General features: G+C 38.0%; 1 protein-coding gene across 4 annotated transcripts in view; it reads left to right on the top strand.

Moving 5' to 3' along the window:
* The first annotated feature begins 275 nt into the window (after window positions 1–275).
* LOC136885235 (zinc finger protein OZF) overlaps window positions 276–27,755 on the top strand; it is a 97,265-nt gene continuing 69,785 nt past the window's right edge. The window contains exons 1-2 of one of the 4 annotated variants that reach the window (XM_067157702.2): window positions 276–311; window positions 20,592–20,704. In XM_067157702.2, the coding sequence (XP_067013803.2) occupies window positions 20,642–20,704 (63 nt within the window). In that variant the 5' untranslated portion in view covers window positions 276–311; window positions 20,592–20,641. Of the gene's footprint in view, window positions 312–3,379; window positions 3,440–4,086; window positions 4,207–5,312; window positions 5,518–20,591; window positions 20,705–27,755 lie in introns of those variants that run through there. The other 3 variants (XM_067157705.2, XM_067157706.2, XM_067157704.2) reach the window with 3 other exon arrangements.

The following is a 27,755-nucleotide window of genomic DNA, read 5'->3' as shown; positions in this document are numbered from 1 at the left end:
CCCAGTCACAAGCCTTTCTGAATATCGCACTTAATTCACTTTTAGGTTACACGCAAGTAGTCTTTAAAATAACTAAAATACTTGATAGCAGGTAATACTAAGAAAAAGGTATATAACTTACAAAAAACGAGGGACGTTATGCTCGCTCTGGCAACTTATAGAAGTGTCACTTACATGCATTCGTAAAAAAACAACTGAATTACTATCGCGTGATTACAACTTTATTTTAGTGGAATCAAGGTACTCGTTAAGAATAGTGATGATTTGTGGTGAAGGATGGAATAACAAGATCGAAATTTTCGTGGGCAAAGGTATGTTAAGACTGATTAATTTCCGCATTAGAGTCTCTGTTGAGGCGCATACTGGGGGCACTGAAAAAATAAATGATCTTCTTCTTCTACTTCTTGGTTAGTTGTTAGACATCGTCGCAAGACGCTACGTCAAATACTGTATTTGGCTACGTCCAGTCACTGAAGATGCAGTTGGAATTCAAGAGGAAAAACTGGGGCAAATATCCATTCATAGGACGGGGAGTTAGGGATTGGAATAACTTACCAAGGGAGACGTTCAATAAATTTCCAATTTCTCTGAAATCATTTAGAAAAAGGCTAGGAAAGCAACAGATAGGGAATCTGCCACCCGGGCGACTGACCTAAATGCAGATCAGTATTGATGGACGGACGGACGGATGGATCAAGTTTGTGTGCGCGTTCTTTAAGTGCTTCTTTGTCCAGTCCCTTTTTCATTATGATTTCACCCAGATACCGTACTTAAAAGTTTGCTCTCGATTGATCTTTCCGTATTTTGTGTGGAGTTTTTCTGGGGCATCTTTGACGTTAGTCATTACTTCGTTGTTTCCAAAAGATATCTGCAAGACAGTTTGTTCAGCGATTTCTTTTAGGAGGTCGATTTTCATCGTAGCAGTTTCTATATCTTTTGACAGATTGGCAGTATCATCAGCAAACGCTAGACAATCATGATTCCTTAGATTTTGTTTGCCAGGTCCTAAGGATATTTTTGAGCACGCAGTTGGAAAGCACCGGAGAGAGCCCATCACCTTGTCTGACACTTGTTTTGACCTCGAAGGAATATAATAGGCATCCTAGGAACTTTACTGTGTATGTTGTATCAGTCAGGGAGGCTCTAATTAATGTCAGCATTTTCAGGTCAACCCCCATATTCGATGAGGATGTTTAGCAGAACCTCACGGTCTATCGAATCATAGGCATTCTTAAAGTCCACAAAGACTGACACGTACTGTTTGGACCTGAGATTACAACGCCTGATGAAAGTTTTGAGGTTGTGGATCTGTTCAGCATTTGAACGACTCGTCCTGAAGCCCCTTCTTATTCGCCTATTTGATGCTCGACTTGGGCTTCTAAACGATCCAGGATAGCAAGGGAGAGAATTGTGTACGTTACCGGTAGCAGGGATATTCCTCTGTGGTTATTGACGTTTTTCAAGTAGCCTTTTTGGTGTAACGGATGGATCAATGCCGTTTTCCAGTCTTCGAGTCCAGATTTGTTGTGTTTGTTTATGCAAGATTTTAACTGCTTCTTCAGGGGCATATTTCCAGTGTTCTGCAATGACAGAGTCTTTTCGAGGCGCTTTATTGTTGTTTAGTCGGGCAATGTGTCGCTTGATTTCTTATTTGTCAGGTTGTCTCGATTCTGGGCATCTGAGTATGGGCTCTTCGGTCTTGATGGGATTTTTGTGTTGTACGCAATTTAGTAAGTTCTTAAAGTTGTCAGTGACGACGGTACAGTTTTCTTCATTTGAGGTCGCCAACTCAAGTCCTTTCGCTGAAAGCAAAGCGACGGAGGTTTATAGCCCGTAAGTTTCCTTTTGAATGTTCTATAGTACCGGTACTCTCTGGTTTCATTTCTATTAAAATCCTGGTCGATCTTCTCCATAAGTGACTTTTCATATGTATGATTCTCAGCTTGTATCACTTTAGCTATCTGGGCCCGTTGGGCTTTGTAGGTTTCCCAGTCAGTTTGAGATTTTTTGGAATAATATTGTTTCCATGCATCAAGCCTTTCCTTGAGAACTGTAACATTGGTATCATTCCACCAGGTATGTTTCTTGCTTCTTTTGATTTCAACAACTTCTTTTGCAGCCGCAGTGAGGCGATTTTCGGTGTTGTTAAAGTCATAGTCGATAGTTCAAGCCTTTTTCTGGAACTCTGTGACTGTGACTTCTTGTCGGAGTTTATCATTGTTAAACTGAATTATATTTTTGGGGGTCTTGTTTGCAGGGACCGGTTTAAATATAGTAATAGACATTTAGTGGTCTGATGCCACGTTTATGGCTTTTTTTAACCTCAACATTCATAATCTCAGAACTGTTTTTCTGAGAGATTCTGACGTGATCTATTTGGAACTCTCCGATAATTGCGATAGGAGATCGCAATGTTGTCTGCTTTCTGGGAAGGTGGCAAAAGTGGGTTGACATGATCTGCAAGTTATGGTTTTTGCAAATGGAGACCAAACTCTTGTTGTTTTGATTAGTTTTTTTGTGGGCGGGATAGTTTCCAATGATTTTCTTGTACTTTTGTTTTCGGCTAAGTTAGGCATTGAAATTTGCCATAATAAGTTGCTTTTCATCCAGTAGGTCCCAGAAGTTATCCACTTCATATCAGATCTGTTCTTATAATTTGTGGGGGCATGTGCGTTAACTAGGCTGTATGCCTTGTTGACGTATTTGATAATATGGGTAATCTAGCATTACTGGTTCGAATTTGCAAACAATTTAAGGATTCTGATTCTCACAGCAAACACAGTCCCAAGCATCACAGATCCATTGGTGGCTCTTTTTTTTGTTTGTTTGAGCTCACTCTTGAAGAAACGGTAACCTTCAGATTCAAAAGTCTCTTCGCGTGTATAGCGTGTTTTTTGAGGGCAAGTATGGAAATCTGATTTTCATGTATGGCTTTGGTGAGAGTATTCAGTTTGCCAAGTGGTGTAAGGGAGTTTATGTTGAATATTGCTAGAAAGGTTTTTGATTTGGTTCTGAGTTTCTGACTGGTTGGGATACACCGAGACGCTCCGACTCGTCTCTTGCATGATGTCAAGTTTCCCTCAGAATCCGAATGAGACTTGCGCGCCGCAGGTTTCACGATGAGGGATTTATCCAAATACTTAGCCGCTGGAGTAGCTTTCTTGAAATGTTTTCCCATCGTGTTTACTTGACTCGAATTTGTTTTAGATGCATATGCATCAATCCTGCATCTAAGGTTGTTAGCCCAAGAGGTTGCCTCAAGACGTTTTCTAGCTTCTCTTTACTGCCAAGGTTATGAGCCTTGGAGCCTCCAGCACTGATCGGCTCGTCAACCCAGATTCCCGCTGGGATTGGTTATCCAACTATCCACTCGGTTGCTCGACTTAACAGGAGCACCTCTTGCAGGTTATGTGCTGGAGTTGGACTGAAAGTGAATAATGTACGTTATGAGAAATAGAGTAGTGAACATATTAATACACTGAATATCGACGTTGGATCATTTATAGGCTAAATGCTATTCAGGAAGTACAGAAAGGTTGTTGCCTTTATTTGTTCACATGATAAATAAGTTTGTCAGTGAGAATGAGAACCTGTGAGAAACAGGAGTAATAAAGGTCTGTCTGTTAGTACAAATATACACTTACTAATTTAATTCATACTACTATTGTACATGTTTCAAGAAATAGATCTATGTTAAAATCCTTAAAGAGTACTCGAATTTACAACACATTAAAATCTCAACATTTCTATTCCTTGCCATTGATGCTTTCACGGTTCTATTCCTTATTGTATAAAACGTACCTTCATTTTCCTTCTTAAGGAAAATTTTTCAGTGTTAAAATTCTATCATATTGTGCAAAGAGAGTACTATTCAGTGAGTACAGCATTTTTGAGTTCTGTTGAATGTTATATTTTAAAACTGTTATTGAGACATTCAAATTTTTATCTAAAAACATATAAAAGGTGCCTTCATTTGTCTTTGAATAAGGAGGAATCAACCTGTCAAACACAAACATAGGCACAGACACCCAACACAAGAGCCATAGGAATTGACTATTGAAAGTGAAAATCCCCGACCAACCGGGAATAGAACTAGGGACCCGTTGAAACAGAGACCAGCATGCTAACCATTTAGCCATGGAGCCAGACATTCGAAGCAACAAAAAAGCTCTCCATTTAGGCAGATTTGATTTACCATGTGAACAAGTAAGTTGAAACGTTACGTGATAAAGAATATAAGTTGTTAAAGATTTTAATAAATTTTTTAAAAATAAGCCTATCAGCCCTTTGGTTATGTATATATGTTTATCTGCCTACAAAAGCAAGTGAATATAAGTCAGGTTGAAAGTGGTTTTTCTTTTTTCTGAAGTAAACTTACTAGTGTTGTTTTTCAGCATATTCACCAAAGTTATTCAGGCATTTGTTGGTGAATTGAATAAGTTTTTCTTTTTCTTCATCATTTAGCCACATGTAAATGGTCCAGCACCACATGTCTGTTGTTGTGCACTATTCTTCAAGTGCATGTTATGTTGATGCAGAGCCTGTCCACTCGTCATCACTCACATTGGTTTGAACCTCTACTATTCATTACACTATCATTTCTGCACTTGTTGGGCAGGGATAATTTTCTAACCACATACTCACACACTCGATGTGTAAATGTAGATTGATTCCATGTTTTTCCTCTGCAGAACTTCCACAATAACTCATTCATTAACTTCATTGTTTTCCAACTGTTGTGTGATGGTTTTGTATTGCCAAATAGTGTACTTGTTTGCCATCCACCAATGGGACTACCAGCTGGTGTATATGTAAATTGCATTGTTCCTTTTTTCAGTGCTATACTTGTCCTCATAGCTACTTCCTCCAAGTTCAGAGCCTTAAAGTGATCTTCTATGCATTCAAATAAACATGTCTGCTATGACGGAGTGTAAGTAAATAGCTCCCTCGATTGACATTTTTGGAACTGGATTTTATTTCCGTAGAAAACTGTATACTGATATTGTTCATCTAGATGTGGACTAATTTTATTTTAAATGTAATCTGAAGTCACGAACTGCTCATATTTTAGATGTCTGAGAATGTGGTTCAACTCATTTGAACTCTACTAATCTACCAACTGGAACTATGTTTCGGGCTGTATGCCTCTGTCTGATGCTCTCTTCCGGAGGGAGCCTGAACTTGCTTGCTTTTGCTTTAAAGTACTGCACAACCGATCGCGCATCTTCCTGGCATGTGTAGTGAGCCGGTTGATGCTGAAGTGAGAGTTGAGCCTGTCTACTTCGATCATGGAGGCTGGATGCCTCGTTGTGAATCTCTCTGAACCGATGAATCCGGGTTGAAGTTCAATAATTCTATGGGGTTACACCCCAAGTACTCTCTTCAAGCTCTTTTAGCCTTTGTAGTTCAGAAACACCTTTGTCTACCTTTTTAAAATTCTATTGAGTTATTATCTTCAAACCTCATCATCATAAGTAATGGCGTGTGCCTTGGAAGTTCTATTACCTCTCCGAGTGTGTAAGTTTTAACAACACTAAATTAATTTCTGGAGCACCTGAGTTATACAGATATTCGTATTTCAACGAAGTTTTATAAAGCACTTAAATGTGTCATGTGTGTGAAATTTCAGAATCATAAAACTGTGTATTCTACGTTCTTGGACCTTGGGTTAGGGAGCTATTATTATTTTGGCTTTAGTAAAATTGTTGAAAATCGACGTTCCCTTAGTGTAATTGCCTTGTTGGGCAACTAGTTATTCAAAATTATATGTTATCCATTTTAATATTATTAAAGTAATTGTAAATTGTCCAGCCCTGTTTGGTAGGGCTATATATGGGTAATTGAAAGCTTTTGACCGAGGCAGTTTTCACAAGATTTATGCTTTGAAGTTTCATTCCTCTCTTTTATTTTATTCTGGTTTATTAATTCATTTGATCTTTTCCTTCATCTTTTTGGGGACTTGCTTTTCTGTTTTTAATTTGTCCCTACTTTTGCATTGTTGCATTCTTACTTGGGATTGGCCCAACTCCTTCTAAGTGGGTGTGTTTGTTGCGGTTGCCATGGTGTTGATTATTAATATTGTGGTGGTAATTCGTTTTGTGCTGGTTGATGACCATGCCTATTTAATTGAATGTAGATAAGGAATTGGACAAGGATTAATAAAAATGATCGTGGCAATGTACAAGGAATGTCATAGTTGCGTGCAAACACAAGTTGGCAGGACAAGTTGGTTCAAAATTACTAGTGGGCTGAGACAGGGAAGTGTTCTATCACCAGCCTGTTTATATTAGTAATGGATGACATCATGAAAACAGCAAAAGCAGCACATGGAGGAAGAGAAATGAACATGTTGTTATTTGCAGATGATATTGTGATTTGGGGATAAGATGACATGAAGGTTCAAGAACAGTTTGATGTGATGAATGGGAAGGTTGAAGAATGTGGATTGAAAATAAGTGTAGAAAAAAGTAAAATTCTTTTTATGACTAGAGGGGATAAGGAAGGGAATGGTCAGAATAGAATTGCAGACAAATCCCTGAAAGTAGTGAAGATGTTCAAATACCTGGGGAATGAATTAATGGAGAATGCTCGACTGGATGCTGAAATTAGTGAGAGAGTTCAAGCTGGAAGCTGTTTCTATCATAGTGTACGAAACATGTTATGGGACACAAAGATGTGCCAATGGAAGCAAAGGAAACTATGTAACAACTTAGGGAGCAGAAACTTGCACAGTGACAAACAAGTATGAGAGTCGAATACAGGCAGCCAAAATGAAGTTCTTGTGGAGTATGATACAGAAGAGTAGAAGAGACAAAATAAGGAATTAGAAAATCCGGAAAGAAATTGGAATGGAAAAAATGAATAATAGAATAGAGAAGAGCTGATTAAGACTGTTTGGGCACATAAAGTGAATGAGTGATGAAAGAATGCCAAAAAAGGGGATGGAAATGCAAAGGCAAGGAAGGAGAGGCCACGGAAGGCCACGATTGAGATGGAAGGACACAATTCAATGCAGTATTAGAGAAAGAAACCTGGACTGGGACGCAGTGTTGAAGGAGGAGTGGTGGAAAGACCAAACAAAGTGGAGAGGAACCATGTTTGCCCCTACCTGACTATAGCTGGATAATGGGAAATGATGATGAAATGAAATGTCGTATGGCTTTTTAGTGCCGGGATATCTCAGAACGGGTTCAGCTCGCCAGGTGCAGGTCTTTCTATTTGACTCCCGTAGGCGACCTGCGCGTCATGATGAGGATGAAATGATGATGAAGACAACCCATACACCCAGCCCCCGTGCCGTTGGAATTAACCAATTAAGGTTAAAATCCCCGACCCGGCCGGGAATCGAACCCGGGACCCTCTGAACCGAAGGCCAGTACGCTGACCGTTCAGCCAACGAGTCGGACCGGAAATAATGATGATGATGATGAAGAACAATGCCACAAGCTTGAAGGCTTTCCATAAGAAAAATAACTGCTCACTCAGAATGTAGAAGACATCAGAGTGGGGCATGGATTGTGATATATGATGCAGAAATAAAGAGAAAAAATCATTAAAATGTGCTGTTGGAGGATGTTGAAAGATAGGTCATAAATAAAGACATTGAAGTTGATGAGAGGGCAAATACTGTCAGATTGTGGACACTCAAGTTTAAGCTTTAATTAGAAACGAACTGGTAAGCCTATTGCAATGTGAGTTATACCAATATTTTCCTTGTTTAATTCTGCATTAGGGTATATAAGACACATTGTTTTCGAAGTTCATTAAATATTTTTTATTTGCGGTTGTAGTAAATATTGTCCGAGTTTTTGGCTTCTTCTCTAGGAAGCGCTGACTTAGGAATATATGCAGGGAAAACTACTTGTGAGATGGTAATAAAAGTTTTATATGTCATAAACACATGTATCTGCAGGTAATACTCAAGTTACAAGTTTTTCAGCCAGCCCAAAAAAATGTTCTTATCATTTTTCTAAAACAACTCTTTCTCTGCCCATGACAAACATACAGCAAGAAACTTTGGCTTGTTTTGAAGCACTCAGTCATGGCTATCAGAAACTACAACCGCTGAATCCATATACTGTGTTGCTGAATTTATGAAGAGTAATATTGAAAGGAGGTTTTGTGTACGCCAGACCATGCGATTAAGAGCAGGCCGGGCGATGAAATTAGGCGCAGTGTTGCTGCATTCATTAGTGATCATATGCACAATGAAAACAGCTTTTTGTTTACTTTCAACATTTAATTTTATATCCTTTTATAAATTCCATTTCCCATACCTTTCCTCATGCGGGCTTTGGACCTTCAATGGCAGGTTTGGAAATGGTTGGCTTACTAATTTAGAAATATCACACTGTACAATTTTTACAAAGGTTATTTATATTATGATTTACATATATTTATAATATTTAATTCTGTCAATTTTCTTCGTCTGAAAAATCAGTGTTCCAATGAATTGGTGCTGTTGTCATTAATGTTGATTATGACTGGGACATTTGCAGACAGTCCATCATTCTCCCAGTAGTGGTCTTCAATTTTCTTAGTGTGTTTAATACATTGTTTCCGGAGTTCAGGGGTCACGGTACGTAGGGCTTCTTGGCATAAAGCGTTAATTGCTTCCATACCTCTACCATTTTCTAATGTGTTAGCCATACATGTTTTTGCTATTTTCTCTTTTACCTCAGCACAAATGAGCTTGGTTGGATTAAGCTTGTAATGAGCCACTGGTAACCAAACAAGCTATACATCTGGTCGACATCGTTTAGTCAGTTGTTCCAACTTCTTCACTGGTGTTTGGAAATAAGGCCTGGCAAGGACAGTCAGCTCTGATTTAGTTCATTTGTTATAATCATCAGCTCCAGGTGCTAGTGAAATATTCTTTGATGTTATCCAAGATATAATTTAAAGTTTCAGCCATGATGTGTTTGGGATTTTAGTTGAAGGATCCACTATCCTTTGAAATGGAGCTTGATCTTTAATGACAGGCAACCTTTGAGGCTTTCATGAACCATTCCTCATAATGAGTCAAGTTCATCTCATTGTGGTAATCACCACTCCCTTTCTTGCCATTAAATCAAACGTTCTGCCCCTTCAAGAAATCCTTCACTCCCGAAATGAAAAATTGTGATGTGTTTCGCGTCTCCAGACGGTGTTTTGAACCCCCTTGCTATCCATAAATTTGCTGAATGTACTCTGTACATATTATGGTTGTCAGAGTTGTTTTCTATAAACAGAAAACCAGTTCTAATGGAATCTGTGACACTTGCTGCATCCTGATATACCTACCTTAGACAAATTAGAGACTTAAGAGCACAGGGCTACAAGATCTTCTTTAGAGATGAGACCTGGTGCGGAAAGAACCATAGGCTACTATGAAATCTGGGTGGCAAGAAATCATGATTGATGCTTTAGTTCAGTTACAGTTTTTTGAATCTGAATCCCAAGCTTTTATCTACTTTCAAAAGCGTAGAAATTGAGATATTAGGAAAATCTGCCGATTGTGGGGAATACCTTATTCATGTAAAAATTGTGTATATTTCTTTGTATTGTGCCAAAAGTAAAATCATTGAGATGGATTTTCGGACACTCTGGCCTCACACATTGCTTCTTACTTCACCTAGATGACGTATTTCCATCATTTACCTTTGAAGCGTCTCCTATTCCCTCCATGAACGACAGCGATAATCCGAGACAATATGCCATTTTCTGATACATAGGGAACCTCTTGTCTCCTACGTTCCCCTCTCTCACTTTGAAAGAAACAAATAATAAATAATAATAATAATGTTATTTGTTTTACGTCCCACTAACTACTTTTTAAGGTCTTCGGAGACGCCGAGGTGCCAGAATTTAGTCCCGCAGGAGTTCTTTTAGGTGCCAGTAAATCTACCGACACAGGGCTGTCATATTTGAGCACGAAAGAAACAAATCGCACTCAAAATCAAAGCAAGTACACCCTCTGATTACGGCGGTCCTGGAGGCACCTTGAAGTGATGTGGCCAACATGCAGAACATAGGACAACTGAAGGAAGTTTGCAGACAAACCAAGGTCACGGGCATAGCATTTCACAACTGCCCGGGGGCGAGTGTACATGGCAACACTGCGCCCAATTTCTCCACCCCTTCTGCTGTTAATGGCACCATCCAGCGTGCACAAAACCTACCTTAAATATTATTCTTCATAAATTGGGTACCAGTTACAGTGATTGCAGTTCCTGACTGAGTGTTTCAAAACAAGCCCCAGTTTCCTGCTGTACGGTTATCCTGGTCTGAGAAAGAGTTGCTTTAGGAAAGTGATAAACCTTTTTCAGGGTGGTTGAAAAAAATGTAACTTGAGTATTACCAAATACTTTAATATGATAATACCGGACAGCTTGCTGTTTTCAGTGAGAAAGTCGATAGTGCTGCTACCTACATGGCTTGGTGTGACCAACTCTTCAATAACATATTGTCATCTGCATGATTCTTGGCGCACTGCCGTGTTGTTTATAATGTATCAGTGTTTGTCATTAAATAATCTTACATTGCAGTTATATTCCAAGAAAAGTGTTACGCGCTGAACAAATTACCCACAAGCTAATGGGCATGGGAACTGATAAGGACAGCAAGTATTAAAAAAGTGATGACCTCGCATCTGTGTTGAGGTTACATTCTCTGACCCTTAAGAAAATCAATCAAATACTCTACTGAAATGTTAGTGGGACGTAAAAACAATAATATTAACATATATGGAACTGTACTATACTCAAACTTGAGGGTCCACATTGTTAAACAGTACCATAAATTTCACAAACGAAAACTTGTGGGCCTGTAGCGTAATAGTTATCGCGGTAGTCTTGAAATTGAAAATTGAAGGCCATGAGTTTCGAATCCAGTCATTTTTTTACTGTAAGAAAATAATGATAATAATAATAATAATAATAATTTTCTTTACGTCCCACTAAGTACTTTTACGGTTTTCGGAGACGCCGAGGTGCCAGAATATAGTCCCCAGGAATTTTTACATGCCAGTAAATCTACCTACACGAGGCTGACGTATTTGAGCACCTTCAAATACCACCGGACTGAGCCAGGATCGAACCTGCCAAATTTGGATCAGAAGGCCATCGCATCAACCATCTGAGCCACTCAGCCCGGCGAAAGAAATATTCTTCTTCTTCTTTATCTGTTTACCCTCCAGGGTCGGTTTTTCCCTCGGACTCAGCCATGGATCCCACCTCTACCGCCTCAAGGGCAGTGTCCTGGAGCTTCAGAATCTGGGTCGGGGGATATAACTGGGGAGGATGACCAGTACCTCGCCCAGGCGGCCTCAACTGCTATGCTGAACAGAGGCCTTGCGGGGGCATAGGGAGATTGGAAGGGATAGACAAGGAGGAGGGAAGGAAGCGGCCGTGGCCTTAAGTTAGGTACCATCCCGGCATTTGCCTGGAGAAGGATGGCCACTTCCAGGATGGCTGAGGTAGGAATTAAACCCACCTCTATTCAGTTGACCTCCCAAGGCTGAGAGGACCCCGTTCCAGCCCTCGTACCAATTTTCATTTTCGTGGCAGAGCATGGAATCGAACCTGGGTCTCCGGGGGTATTAGCTAATGACATGAACCACTACACCACAGAAGCGGGCAAGACAATTATTTCAGTGTATTACAGGCATAGGCTTGAGCACTAGTCCAACTAATTTAATACGTCTGTATGGTAATGCTTCATGCATAAATTTGTGAAAGAGACTTTAGGAAATTCTGAACACTTCTTCCTTGTCAAGAACATCCTAGTTCACTCACCGTAACCGCAATGTATTATACATGTTATGTATTTCTGTCTTCAGAGGTAAAACAGAAAATGCAAAGTACAGCAAAAACGAGAGAGCAGCGTGAGCCGAGTTCTCCTGTAGCATTCGGGAAGATCGGCCGTATCGAAGAAGAAGAAGAAGAAGTCAAAATAATGGATCAGAACTCCTGTTCCTTAATTACAGCTTCTCTTTCCCAAAATTGTAATAAATCATGGATGATGTTATCTGCCCGCTCTGGCGCTTTGGCTGAATGGTTAGCGCTTCGTGCCCCCCGTTTTTATGATACCTTCATTCTTCGGAGTGTTGGATCTCTTCCATTTCCCTTCTGATTAGTGTTAATAGAGGATGGCTGGCCAGTTGTACTTCCTCTTAAAAAATAATCACCACCACGGAAAGGTCAGCGTACTGGCCTTCGGTTCAGAGGACCCTGGTACCATTCCCGACTGAGTCGGAGATTTTATTCGCGTCTGTTAATTCCTGTAGATCGGGGGCTACGGGTTTGTGTTCGTATTCATACGCATCTTCAAATATATACAACACATCACACGAGAAACAACCACAGAAACACGAGGTAGTGAATATATATCCCTCCACATACGATTGGTGGTAGGAAAGGCATCCGGCCGCAGAACTAGGCTAAGTCCATACAACGTCCTTCGCCAGGCTAGAAAAAACTGGAGAGAGTAGGTAGTTGTTAAATATTTTCCCCAGAGGATGGTCGGATCCTCAAACAAATGCTGCTTTTAATTTTCAAGACATAGCGAAAGGCATGGTTAACATAATGCTCATTTGGAGGTTTATGAAAAAGGCATTTCATATTTTGAATTGTCATTCTTAATTATTATGATTATTCAATTTATTATTTTAACAAAAATATTTCCAATGAGTGTAGTGCATTCCTCTCAACTGTAGCATAGACGAGTATGCAGTTCACACCAACACGCTAGATGTCACCACCATCGCTGTTCGCACTCGACTCAATGCTGTTGAGATGGAGCTGTCCGGTATTGGTGTATTAAAGTATTTGGTATTACACTACAAATATTTGTGGTTACAGCATAAAAGAATTTCATTACCACCAGACAAGTAGCTTTCCCTGTATTTATTCCTAGTGAGTGCTTCCTAGAGTAGAAGCCAAAAATTTACTGCAACAACCTAGGGGACATGCAAAAATGAACATGGTGCAAACAAATAAAAACAAGAATGTACCGTTACGTAGAACAACCCAACACAACTACGATAACGGCAGTAACATAAGGTCAAAACAAACTAGCAAAAACAAGAGCTAGTTTGTCAAGAAAATAATAAAGAGGAAGCGTAAACAGCCACACACACAACTTCGCAAAAGCAACAGGAGACTTACCATAATAGACAAAAGTCACTTAAGAACCCGTGGAAAGAAATTCGTACCTGGTACAAATTAATTAAAGGAAGAACAACATATTCTTAGAGAAATTTAAATCAATAGGATTTATTTAGTAAATAAAAACCTTTTAAAATATTAGGAAGGAAAACCATCAACGCAGGAAAAATTAACCAAGTAAAGATTAAGTTGAATGTACCAGGAAAAGTTGTGGGCAAAGGGCATGAGTAGGACCTCAGGGAGTGGAACTGGGTTTTGGAGCCGATACAGAGAAGGATAGTCTCGCAGAGCGAATAATAGATGGTAAATAATTTTTTTTCTTAAAACAATTTATTAATTTTTCACCCTGCGGTATGATTATTAACTCAAATTTTGCAGAGAAATTAAATGTCGAAAAAATGGCATAAATATCATTGGTTTCAAAGTCTTTCATATGTGGGAATTTCCACCTAAAGTCTTTTTAAACCTAAGCACACTTTTATAATTGTAAATGGATATGAAAAATTATCAAAGTTTTCAGTTCTCAGTTCGTCAATCTCGATATATAGCACACTTGAAAGCCTACAGTCTTTCTACGAGAAATGAAATTTATCACTTTTGAGAAATTATGAAAATTGTTCACACGCGACACTGAAGTTTCACTGTTCAAAATAAATGAAAAAGTTTAGTCAGTTTGTTACTCACTTATGACAAGAACTGTTGCTACCAAATGTCGAAAGATGGACGTCTGGAATGTTCCATGTAGAATCAGGATTGGCGATGTTGACGTTCCCAATGAGGTGATGACAGCTGGAACTGGATCACGTTGAGTTGTAGCTTGTTCGGGTGATTTTCGCACACGAAAATTTACTCAGTGTGAGTAGTTTATCACTGACACTGTTGAACACTATTTATGGCGTATGAAGAATCACAGTTCTTTCTGTACGAAATGCTATTTACAGTCGTTATTGAAACGTTCATAATCACACAATTCACATAAAAAAAAAAAAGTAAGTCGATAAGCACAGTCTTTGAACACAGTCTGAAGTTGCTAGGGATTATTTTCTGCTAATCCTGTTACTATAATGTTATATTAACACAGAAAAGTTCTCACTTTTTCACTCAAATTACTACTGTGAGTCTTATGTTGATGTGACGTGAATATGAGTTCTGGTAATTCTAAGTATTAGGCTCAGTAGAAGTTCAATGTTACTTGAAGTTACCTAAGTCCACACGTAATGAAATAGTTAATATTTGTACTCCAATAAGTTCACTCGCGTTACAGTCTTAAATGTCTTTAGGATTATATTGTAATCGCGACGCGGTATACTAACTGCAGTGCGACGTCCTTTAATAATTCTATCGGTGATAGAATTTCGCGTTCCGGAGATACGACGGAAAGTACTTCTACCGTGACTGCGCGAACATACTGTACGCGGGCCGGTCTCTTCGCTATCTCACTCACACAGCTGTTTGCTTGTCCTTGTACTAGTTTGCGGGCTGTCTGGCCTTGACATATATAGATACCAGCGCAGGGAGGGGTGGCGGCTCTCTCGGCCATGTGACCGTGATTACGTAATTTCGTTGAGACTTTAAATTATTATAACTCAACAACCGTTTGATGAATTAATTTGAAATTTACAGGGATTAACTTTTATGATGTTTGCTATAATTCAGCGTTTGTCCCGTTGAAATTGGTTAAGGCGTTAAAAAGCTGTTAAAAGAAAATTTCTTTCGAGAAATATCTCTAGGGGAGGTGAGCTTCAAGCGACAGGTGACGTCACTTGACTCCGCCTAGCGCACTCGTAGGGTCTGGCACATACTGGAACATTCTTTACATGGATGTTCGTACGTCGGTCGTAATGCTGGAAATAACATTTCTTTCAATTAACATGGACCAGGACCTAGGCCTTCCTGGTACAATATCAAATAAAATATAATTTAAAATCTATCGTGGTCGACGAGCGGAAAATAAAAGAAATAATTTCATAAACAAGTTAGGCCTCAACATACCAGTGAAAATGATGAGATAAAAATTAATATCAGTTCACAATAAACCTATTTAAAAGCCCTTCTGAACCACAGAGTTCTCACCAAGGGATAAAATAATGGACAGTGGGGATAAATAAATACTACGACACTTCATACCCTGTAGTAAAAAAGAAAAAATAACCGGATATTTGAAATAAATTTGCCCCAACGCGAGTACAAGGTTTCATAAAGGAAAGGAAAATCAAACAGAAATTAAAATCATCACATCAAGACGGAAGGAACTGGTAAATCAACCAACATCATCCACGATCAGAAAAATATCATTAGGTCAACAGTCACCAAAACAAAAACGTCATGGTAACACACTAACACCAAGTATCAAGCATGGCAAAGGTAACCACGGAAACTGAAGCCGTGCAAAACAAGGGAAAAGAAAAAAATCACACGAAAAGAACCAAGAAAAACAAGGATAATTAAAAACAATACAGAGAAAGATAAAATTAAATTACTGTCCACTTGGTTAGAACTCAAATGGTTTAAAACTGATTCCACTTGGGGTGTTTTGATAAGGTTGAAAAATTTAGACTTTACAAGGTGTACCAAAGATTTTCCACATAAGAATTAGGTATTCAAACTTCACCCCAGATACATCTTTAAAATATTTTACCAACAACATGAAAAGTTACAATATAAGATGATAATTATAATAAGGGGTTTTTTATTTTTTATTTTAAAGAGCTGAGATCTATTCTTTTCAGAAATTTAGAGTCCTCAATCACCACATAACAGATACTCAAATTGATCGAAGCTGAAGAAAATAAGATTTTTATAAATGCCGAAAATCTCCACTGGATTGAGATGATGCCATAACGCCATTTTGATACTCACTTTCTGGATGAAGAAGCCAAGCTAACAATTTTAATAAACATACAAACTAGTGCAGTTCCCGCGTTGCTAGAAACGTCAAAAACATAATGAGGGCAAAGGGAGAAGCCCTCTTACAATTTTCTTTATGTTACATCCATGTCGGCTTGCGAAACCCACTCACACCAGAGAGACGACAAGCGTAGCTCCATCTCGGTCCACGTTCCACTCACTAATGCCGCTCTCACCCAGCACAAGAATAGGTGAGGAACTTCCTTCGTAAGAGAAAGAGCTCTCATTGGTCAAGGGGCGGAGCATCATAGTACAAAGTTTCAGAGTAGATATCAGCACATACAAGGTCCATACTTCCCTTAGTTTCAATGAAGACTTATAAAGCTCAATGCTCAAAGCACAAGTTTTAAATAAAACTTGAAGAAGTAAGAATCAGAATAGAAGATAATACCACGAAGGTAGAGTTAATATGTCACAAATTTCCATGCCGTTTAGGCCACATCGAAAACGTTGGGGTAGGAGAAGTAAAGTAATGACATCGCGATGTCAAAGAACAAGAAACAAGATCAACATACTTTGGCCGCAGTAAATTAAATAAAATGTGGAAGGGACCCATAAATTAATTAGAGGTAAAACGCCAGGATTCCAAATGAAAACTGACACTTGACAAGCAACTAATGTCACCCAGTGTACCAAATGACAAGACAAGACCTTTTTAAGGTGGAAACAAAATATTTAATGAGAGGAAATAAAAATTTACTTACAATAATTGAAAACTGGAAGAAGTTTCAAAATCTCATAGTGTTTACCAAAGATTAAATAAATATTAATTGACGGTTAACAGAAACAGTTCTCAAATAAATCTCAAATACTGGCCAGTAACATAGATCCTTTGATAGTTACAATTAAGTTAATTGGATTCATTTTAAAAAGAATTTTACGTAGTGTAATTAAGGAAAGTTAAAATTTGTTTCAACCTAATTAACATTCACATTAAAATGTTTAAATATTAATGATGGTAACAAGTTCACATTAATTATGCATCTCAAATGCGACCTCAATGGAAGTTGAAATTAATCTCAAACTAATTAAGTCTTCAAATTAAATGATTAAATATAAAATCATAGTAAAATATTCCCCAATTCAATCACACAAGAAAGGGAATGATAGTGAACAAGCCAAGCTACTACTTACAACGGGCAAGGCCTTCTAAACCAAAGCGTATTAAAAAAAGAGAGAACACTAGTAATAATGGAAAGGAAGAAAACTAAACACAGATGTGGATCCAACTGGTGAGTGGTTAAGAGAGGAAAAGTTATGAATTAGGAGAATCATATTTCATCTCTCTACTTACCGCGGTGGTAATGATAATAATAATTACATTAGATTGTATGATTTAAATTTCATTGCACATAAACATTAAATTTAACAGCGGACACAATTGTGGTTATTGAATTTAATGTAAGGTGGCCTTGGAAGTGACATGATGGACTTAAGTTATGAGGTAAAATTTAAACACCCAACACCAGAATAAAAGGAAAAAGGAGAACAATCCCATTACGAGAAAACACCAAACACAGGCAAAACCCACAATTAAATAATGTTAAAAACAGAGTTCACTTTACAAGCTTAGGTAAAATTTAATTAGAATAAAATACACCATAATAAGAATAAGAAGAAAGATACCCCAAGAGAAAATCAGGAGAAAATATCAAACACAAATGAGAATTCCAAATACTGTAAATAAAAAAGGCTTACATAGTAACCTTTGCACTCATAGGTCTATATACCACGATTCTGAATCACCTCAGTTGCCCCATTAATAATATTACTACCTTCACATAAAATGGTAACAAAATATTTTTGACAAGTAGCTACAAATTAACCCATATTAAACAGTTTTTCGATCGGTGAAGAATATGCAAATTAAATCAAGTGCAGATAATCCTTGTCGAAAAGCCTTTTCTTATGTAGTCATAAGTCAACAATATTTTGTTCTTCACATGACGTCATTAATAACTTGAATAGACTCCATAATGTTTTTTTGTTGAGTCAGTTTAAGGTAAAATCTTCTTTAATAAACCAATGGGTAGTAGAATTCCAGTTCAAAATATATATTAATTTGAGAGATTACTTACATCAGCCGAGACGAAAATAAAGAAGGTCATTGAAACCTTGTGGTGTCGCTCTCACCGGGACTGGCATGCAGATGTGTGCAAAATTTAACACATCACACTTCTATCCACACCCAACGAAGAAACAGAAAAAAGAAAAATACAAAACTACATGTAGAAATTAAGTTGATAGTTTAAATTAGTTTATCCTGGAGTATCAAACTAGATTCCCTTGACCACAGGATGTGTCCCAATGGACACGTATAAATGGACATCCATCTTAAATCTCAGACACCGGCGAAGTGTCTGGTCAAGCTCACTCGAGGAAGAAGAAGTGTTTCGGTTATGTGCTCCAATACTGATTTTTCAGTGAGGCCAATCCCAGCTCTCATCAATGACACAACAATTACATATCACACATTTTGGATAATTAAATGGGAATAATATCCCAATACACAGGTTAAATATGCTCCAAGAAATAGAGTTTCACTTATACACGTTACATTTATTACAACCGCAAATAAAAAATATTTAGTGAGCGTCAAAAACAATGTGTCTCATATACTCTAATGCAGAATTAAACAAGGAAAATGTTGGTATAACTCACGGCGCAATAGGCCTATCGGTTCGTTTGCAATTAAAGCCTGAACTCGAGTGTCCATAATAAAAAATCTGACAGTAGTCAGTGATATTGAAATTATTATACTCAAGATACGTTTTTCTGTGTTTCCTGTATTAGGTGTTTTCTTTGTTCATTAATGTCTTACATCTTCCAACAATAGATTCCAGGAATTTTTTTAATGACTTGGCAACACAATAATGGCAAATTGTTGCTTTTCAGTTTTCATGAGAGTGAGTCTTACATTGATGTAATCATTTATACAGACATTCTTTTCAATGAATCTTCAATTTTGCTTTAATTATCATGAAGTGAGTCACCTCTTATCATTTTACATTTTGAGTGCAAGAATTTCATGTGGTGGTGTGTTTGTCAGTGGAACATCTGCCATCATATCTTTTGAGGCTATGGGGCGGAAAAGTGACATATCTGCTAGGAAATTGGCATTGTAAGGACTCTGTTAGAAGAGAAAAGATATTCTCAGAGGGACATTTCAAGAAGACTTAATATGTCTCAAAAATCTGTGAGCAATATTTTAAAAATGTTTGACCAAGGGGAAGTGTTCAAAAAAACAGAGTTAGAAAATATGGACGCAAGATGATAATTTCACCTCGGGCTTTAAGGAAATTGGAGAATATGTGTCTTGACAACAGGAAATTGACTAGAAAAGATCTGAGCATGAAAATGCATGAACTGAGAGTTGTGATTTCACTCTGAACTGTGCGTAGATCCTTGGCGAGTGTAATAAGAACGTACTTCAGTCCACTTCAGTACATAATACATTGTGTTGCATCAACATTTCAGTGAGTTCGCAACTTTTTTGCTCAGTTTTGCAGCACGGTATTTGAACATCTGTCTCATCAAAAGCAGCAAATATTGTTGGTATGTCTTTCAGGTAGTATTCAGTGATGATTCCATCTTCTGTGTGTCGGAGATATCCAGTTAGCAAGTACGGAGAAGGCCGGATGAAGAATTTAAACTACAATGTGTGCATCAAACCGTAAAGCATCCTACTTCTGTTATGGTTTAGGGCATGATTTGTAGGACCAGTATTTATCAACTACTGTCTCGGGGTCATCAGCGGTTTGGACACATTCTTCATCTTCATGCACTGTGTCATGAAGTCACTGTGCTCGCATGGCCAGTGAATTCTCCAGATATGAACCCAATAGAAAACCTCTGGGCAATTGTGAAGAAAAAACTGAAACTGAAAAATGTTACAATAAAAGAACAACTGAAACATGAACTTGTCGAAATGTGTGATAATGACACTGGCATACGTGGAAAGCATGCCTGAAAGGCTGGAAATATTGATAAAGAACAAAGAGGTTGTAAAGCACTTGCTGTTCAAATGCAGTTTGTGATTTATGTAGGTAAAGTAAAATATGTAAAGAAAGTCATGATGAGTGTAATAATTTGGCCACCTATATGTTATGGGTAGAAATTCTGTAGGAAATTGGAGAAGAGGTAAAACAAAATAGTTAATATTTGTGAAGCTCAATATAGTCAAGTGGAGATGTGCTTCTCTATGTTAACAAAGGATATGGTGACGTGGGGATTCACGCGGGGTTAGCACATCATAGGATGACAGTGCTATCTGTGTGGACCTGGAAGAAGGCCGATAGTCAAGCAGCATTGTTGGTGTCATTTCCCCCTGTTTCCCACAGCTCAGTCCCAGCCACTGAGTGTGGGATTATTGAAATAAAAGTCATGTTCCTATGTTTTTCGTTCTTTTTAAAACTTGCAGTTGTGATCCATAATCACAAAATCAGCAGTTGCATAAAACTACAGGCTTGCTGTGCTAGGTCCACCTCTAAACTAATGACTAACAACAGCAATAATATGCTTTTGTGTTTTATGTTTCAGTGCAAAGTCAGTGGATGTATTGCAAGTCCAACACACTTTAAATATATTATATGCCATATAAAATGGATCTGGAAGTACATGTCAAAGGAGAACCAGTATGGCTTGAAGAAACAGTAAGTATGTCAGTTATAAGTGACCTTACAGGTATCTTTTTAGTTATTTGGGTAGAACGTATATTCAAACAGTTATTGTGATAAACTTCTACAAATATCAAAGTGATCTTAATGAAATTAGTGCTGTTATCAGAAGTAAATCTTTGGTTTGGGGACATAGGGGGTTAGTTCAAGGCTTCTGAATACTTTCACCAGAAAGGATGTGTCCTCCAATCATCAGCAGGTGACTGTTGATGGCCAGGATATCGAAGGTGATTTCATCCTACATTATATTCATTGTTGCTGGTAATGATGGGCAGTTGTTGTTGGAACATTGACTCCACTGTTTGACTTTATATAGTAACAATAAGTTATTTTATTATTTTATCCTCCTAATCAATACCCAAATAATTAGGATTTTGTCCTTGTTAAAATATGATGTAACTCCACTGTTTTTCGCCCAGTGCACTAATTGTATTCCATGTACGGCAGTATAATGAATGCATAGTGTGTACACAGGTGACTAGTGGTTCTGATTCCGGAGGGCCTTGAGATAAAGGCCCAGGTCTAGAAATCAAAGAATAACAGTCGATAGGTTTCATAACACTGACCCTGTGTCAGCTTGTAATTTGAAGACTTTTGGGCTGTGAGTGCGGGTATAATTGCAATAGAGTTTCATTTCCTTCTTTTGAAAGTGTACAGACTTTTTATTATCGTTTGAAAAACTTAAATTTCAAAATTTGACCTAATTTTTACATTTATATTCAGCTAATTTTTAATAAAAACTGAAGTTTTATGCAGTTCTTGATAGTACTTTTTGAGAATTATGGTTTTTTACAAAATTATGCATACACAAGTTAAATACACAATAACCTCTTCTTCTGATACTAATTAGTAAAAAAGGGAAGCCTACCTATCCCTTACACAAGACCCTTCCTCTGTAGTGAAGAAAGCACGTTTTCACGAGCTTAACATGAAATGTCAGGCTGATATAAGACAGAAGAAAAATGAATGGTGCCAACAGAAAGCCAAGGAACTGCAGACTTTGTCCGATACCAGAAACCTTTTGAATTTCTACGAAAAACTAAAGGAAATTTTTGGGCCCTATTGCTCTTCATCAGGTGCGCTGAAAGCCATTGACAATGACACAATCCTCACAGACAATTAAGACATATTAAGACGCTGGAAGGAACACTTCAGCCTACTTTTGAATCGAACCTCAGCTGCTGCCAAAGACTTCCTTCAATATGTGCCACAACATCCTCTGCAACTGTGGATGGCAGTCCAACCAACCTTCCATGAATTCCCGAAAGCCCTCAAAAGTATGATACCAAGAAAATCTCCCAGACCAGATAACATCCCTCTAGAACTTATTCAAATTGGAGGACTATCTTTGAAGACCAGGATTTTCTCCCTAATTCAAGTAATTTGGGAAACACAGAAGGTGCCTGCCGACATGAAAAGCGCCACCATAGTAACAATTTTCAAGAAAGGTGATCAAAGTGTCTGTGGCGATTATCATGGCATTTCCCTCCTATCCATAGCAGGAAAAGTTCTGGCAAGGATTTTGTTGAACCGTCTTCAGAATGTCTCGAAAATGGTACTCCCTGAGTCTCAGTCTGGGTTTTGGGCCTCAAGAGGTACCATTGACATGATCTTTTGTACTAGACAAATCCAAGAGAAATGCAGAGGAAAACAAGTCCTGCTTCTTTTGGTATTTTACAATCTCATCTTAAGCTCGTGGAAACGTGCTTTCCTCACTACAGAGGAAGGGTCTTGTGTAAGGGATAGGTAGGCTTCCCTTTTTTTACTAATTAATAATTAATAATTCTGTTCCTAGAGAAGCTATGTAGATGGTATTGTGGCGCTTTGGCTGTCCTGACCATTTTGTAGGCTTAATCCAGGCTCTTCATGATGGAATGGTTGGACGAGTTCTTCACCAGAATTAGCTATTAGCAGAATTTCCTATCACAAATGGGCTTAAGCAAGGTTGGGTGCTTGCCCCCACTCTTTTCGCCCTATACTTGGCAGGCATGCTTCACGAGACTTCTACTATCGACCATGTGGGTATGGGAATTATGTTTCGGTATGATGGCGGACTGTTCAACCAAATCAGGCTCCATTCTCAGAGATTGACTCATAATACTCGGATAATAGAGCTTCAGTATGCAGATGAACATGCAACACCTGCCCATACACCTGAGGAGCTTCAAACATCCATCAACTGTTTTAAGGAAGCTTATGAATGATTTGGTCTGACCATCAACACCAATAAGACCAAAGTACTTGTGCAGCCAGCACCAGGTGGTACTGTCCCTGAACTAAATGTCACCACAGCAGGAACACCTTTTGAACAAGTAGACCAGTTCACCTACTTTGGTAGCATTCTTACTACACACTGCAACTCAGAAAAGGATGTGGAAAATAGAATACGTTCTGCCCATGCAACTTACGACCGCCTCTTTCCACCGAGTTTTCATGAATAAGGACTAAACTAATGGTGTACCGAGATGTAGTGATAAAAACAATACTATATGGATGTGAAACCTGGACACATTATCGTCGTGACATAGAGAAACTGGAATCCTTCAACCAGCAGAAACTTAGATCCATCATGAACATCAAATGGGATGACTACATAAGTTATATGGCAGTTCTTGACAAGGCGCATATGAACAGCAGAGAAGCCATCATCATCGCTCATCGGCTTAGTGGGTTGCTCACATCCAGTGTATGAATGATAGCAGACTGCCTAAACAACTTCTCTACGGTGAGATTGGTCATGGCAAAAGGCCTCAAGGTGCTACTTTGAAACATTATAAAGACCAGCTTAAGAGGACTATGTATAGACCTTTTCTTGTCTATACATAAGTGAACTATCAATACGGAAATGAAACTAGTAAATAAAGATAAGAGGACTATGTCCGAGCTCGATAGCTGTAGTCACTTAAATGAGGCCAGTATCCAGTATTCGGGAGATAGTGGGTTCGAACCCCACTGTCGGCAGCCGCTTCCTTCCTACTTCCAGCCGTCTTCCGTGTCATCGTCGCCGTAAGACCTATCTGTGTCGGTGCGACGTAAAGCAAATTGTAAAAAGAGGACTATGAGTGCCAACAGCTGGGCAACAACTGCACAAAACCGTGTTCTCTGCGAAAAACTACTGCAGAAGGCGTCTCACTCTTTGAGCAGGCAAGTCGCAGACAAGAAATTGAAACGCATGAAAAGCGGAAACTACGTCAGATCCAACCACGTCCTCCACCCACCTTTAGATGTGACTTATCTGGCCGCATGTTTCATGCAAACATTGGCTTGATCAGTCATCAGCAACAGCTCCACAGAGCCAACAGAATTTAAGAGGAACTGCAGGAGAAAAATGTATTCTCGGAAATGAGTAGCAGCCGACAACGACTTCGAACACTTATCAGTTGATAAATTATGCTCTAATGAATCACTTAATGTTAAAACATTTGTATATTAATCATCTTTCATATACAGTACTTATAATAAGTCATGAGGATGACATAGATATCACTGCTCTTAGTGAAGCTAGGCAGGTCAACTCAAGGAGCATGGCGGTGGCTATACATTCTTCTGGAAAGTGGAAGCTGAAAGCGAGCTAAGAATTCATCAAGTAGGTTTTGCAATAATGAATGAGCTTATTCACAGTCTTGATGAGTTTTCAAGAAAACGACTTCAGGTCCCACATTGGATCGAGAACTTTCTGGTTTTATAACGACTTTAATATCCATGTCTGTTCAAGTTTAAAAACTTCGTGTTTATTCCGTATTGAATCGAGAATCTAATGGAAACGAGAGAGGTCCACCTATTCAATACCATACAATGTTATAAGAAAAATTATAACATTTTATTATACTCGGTACCGATTTCGATGCTGGTGTGCATCATCATCAGCCAAAAATAAGAAAAATATACATAAACAAAGTTACGATAAACAATGCATAAAGTACATACGAATTTTACAAAACTGGCAAGACCTAATTAAAAACGAGATCCATAAACATTAACCTATGACTTAAACTTAAAAAATAGCACCAACTGTCTTAAAACTATGAATACACGTCCTCTTGATAAAAGTCCTCTGATTCTAAAAACACTGAACCATATGCGAACAAAAACCAATGTTTCACTATCATAAAAGTCCAAGAGCATAATTTTTAATTTTGTAAGAACATATGTGTAAAATATTTACTTGCTAAACATTCACTGAGTATTAGAGTAACCAGTGCAAGAATTAAGAGACAATTTTTCTATTGGTTAAAAATGGCTGTTATTAAAATAACACAACCAGTCAAAAGACGTAGATTCCTATTTTACGTGATAAAACATGTCTTCTCTAACATAGCCTCTTTCTTTAAGTATTAGATAACAAGATCTTTCGGATGAAAAATATTGGCAGACGCCGTGTTTCCAGGGTACTGTTCTCGGTTCAAAATAGGACCTGAAACAAGTAAAAAAGAAAATAATATCAAAAAAGGCTTTTTTAAAAAAATCTTGTAAAAATTTTACATGAATAAGAGACTCACCTCTGGGAGCGTAATTATTATGTGTTATTAGACTTTAGGGAAGACACTGAGAGCCGCAAGACACCGTGACCAATGCACCCGCATTGGAGGGGAAGGGAGGGGGAAGCAAAACAGGGGAGGCACTGAGAAGGAGTAGGGGCCCGGAGCCAATGGCAATGAAGGAAGGAGGGAAGAGGAAGGGAAATTATGCAGGGCAATGCGGCGAGAGGGCATGGCGTGAGAATGTTTTTTGTATGTTATGAAAAACTAATTTGCTATTGGACGCTTTTCTAAGTCTGAAAAATGCTATCAAAAAGTCAAACAATACTCTTGGTTTCTCAGAAATGTCATTAAGATTCAATCCTGCATTAAAGTATTGGTCCAGGTGAATAAAACAGCTCTCAGTGATGTCAAGTAAAGTACTTTTATTAATAACCTGTAAAACTGTAAGATCCTGATCAATGCTAGTAAAATTATGTTGAAAATCTTTCATATGCTGCCCCATTGCTGAAAACTTATTGTACCTAACGGCATTAATGTGTTCCGCGTATCTGCTAGCCACAAAACAGTCCACATTGGACAAAAAACTTGAAGTACTGTTAGACAAAGGTAATTCAGTCAAACAGACTGGAAATCGAGAACCAAAAAACGATCTTTTGGCTCAGTTCCATCCTCCTTTGATTAATCTCTCCAACATATCCTTGGATGAGGATGAAAGGGCTATTCTCAAAAAAGGTCCTAAGCACAACTGGCCATGTCTAAATCCCGTCAACACGGTTACAAAACTTGTCATTGAGTCGAGATGGCTATTAGTAAAATGCCACATGACCTCCAAGAGGAAGTCAGATTTGATGTTAAAAAGCAACTTGGAAAACCTTTTCTTTCTGATAAATGTGCATTAGCCCCTAATAATAATAATAATAATAATAATAATAATAATAATAATAATAATAATAATAATACGGATCCTTATAAAGTAAATAAGAAAATTCAGGACCTCAAGGGGAAGGTATCTGCTAATAACCTTATCATCACAAAGGCTGATAAGGGCAATACTACTGTAGTTATGGATAAAACGGAGTATACACAGAAAACCAAAGCCTTTTTTAATAATGATTCTTTTTCAATTATAAAGAAGGACCCTACACAAATCATTCAAAGACAGCTAAAACAAATCCTGAAGGATTCCTCCTTTCTTTTTACAGAACAAGAAAAACAAAAGTTAATAACCATGAACCCGAGTTTGCCGACAGCGAGATCACTTCCCAAGATTCACAAGGCCGGTGTCCCCATTCGACCTATTATAAATTACAGGCCCAGTCCTCTTTACAAGCTAGCGCAGATTATTCAAACATTTCTTGCTAAAAATTATAAGTTTTCTTCGAACAACTCGATTAAGAACACCACGGAATTAATTAATAAATTGGATAGTTTTGTTCTTCGTCCTTATCACACTATGCATTCTTTCGATATAGTTAACATGTTTCCCAGTATAAGTACCAAGCAGCTTCTTCCTATCATCAAGAAGAATCTTCTTGCTAATAGTCAACTAAGTAAACTGGAAGTTTTAAATTTTATGAGTCTTCTTAACTTGCTAATTAATAATAATTACTTTACTTTTGATAATACTATTTATAAGCAGAATGGTCTGGCAATGGGGTCACCGGCCTCTGGGATTTTGGCAAAGATTTACTTAGACCACTTAGAAAATAATGCTATAAGCAAAAATTTAACCTTCAGTAATATTTATTTCTGGGCCAGATTTGTCGACGATACCTTCGTAATTCTAGATGAACGGTCCACAGATGCAAAAGCTACTCTTGACAATCTTAACAGTTTAGATCAGAATATAAAGTTTACCTTAGAATCCGAGAATAATAATCGTTTAAATTTTTTGGACCTAATGGTTACTCGTTCACCTTCTTCCTTTTCATATAACATCTATAGAAAGCCTACTCAGACTGCTATCACCATCAGGAACGATTCTTCCCATCCTCAGGCCCATAAAAATGCCACATATAATAGTCTGGTTGACAGAGCCTTTAGAGTTCCTATGTCGAAAAAGAATCTGAATAAAGAATTAAATTTAATCCGGGCGATAGCTAGAAACAATGGTTTTAAGAATGCTTCCATTGATAGAATTGTTAACAAGTTTAAGTACCGTCCTAACACCACCCTTTCGAGAGAAAAACCCAAAGTTAATAATTTTTCAACTTTTACCTTTACAAATAAAATACACAGCATCACCAACGTCTTTAAAAAACATAACACTAAGATTTCTTACAGAACTAATAATAGAAGTATTGACATCCTGCATAATTCCACTTCATTAAATAGAAATAATGTTTTTCATAGTTCTGGAGTATACAGATTATGCTGCCATGACTGCAGAAGTTCTTATCTTGGACAGACAGGGCGTAACTTTAAAATTAGATACGCGGAACACATTAATGCCGTTAGGTACAATAAGTTTTCAGCAATGGGGCAGCATATGAAAGATTTTCAACATAATTTTACTAGCATTGATCAGGATCTTACAGTTTTACAGG

This window comes from Anabrus simplex, chromosome 14 (genome assembly GCF_040414725.1).
Source record: "Anabrus simplex isolate iqAnaSimp1 chromosome 14, ASM4041472v1, whole genome shotgun sequence".
Classification (NCBI taxonomy): domain Eukaryota; kingdom Metazoa; phylum Arthropoda; class Insecta; order Orthoptera; family Tettigoniidae; genus Anabrus; species Anabrus simplex.
Note: the sequence above shows the minus strand (reverse complement) of the source record. Positions and strands in the feature narration are given on the sequence as shown.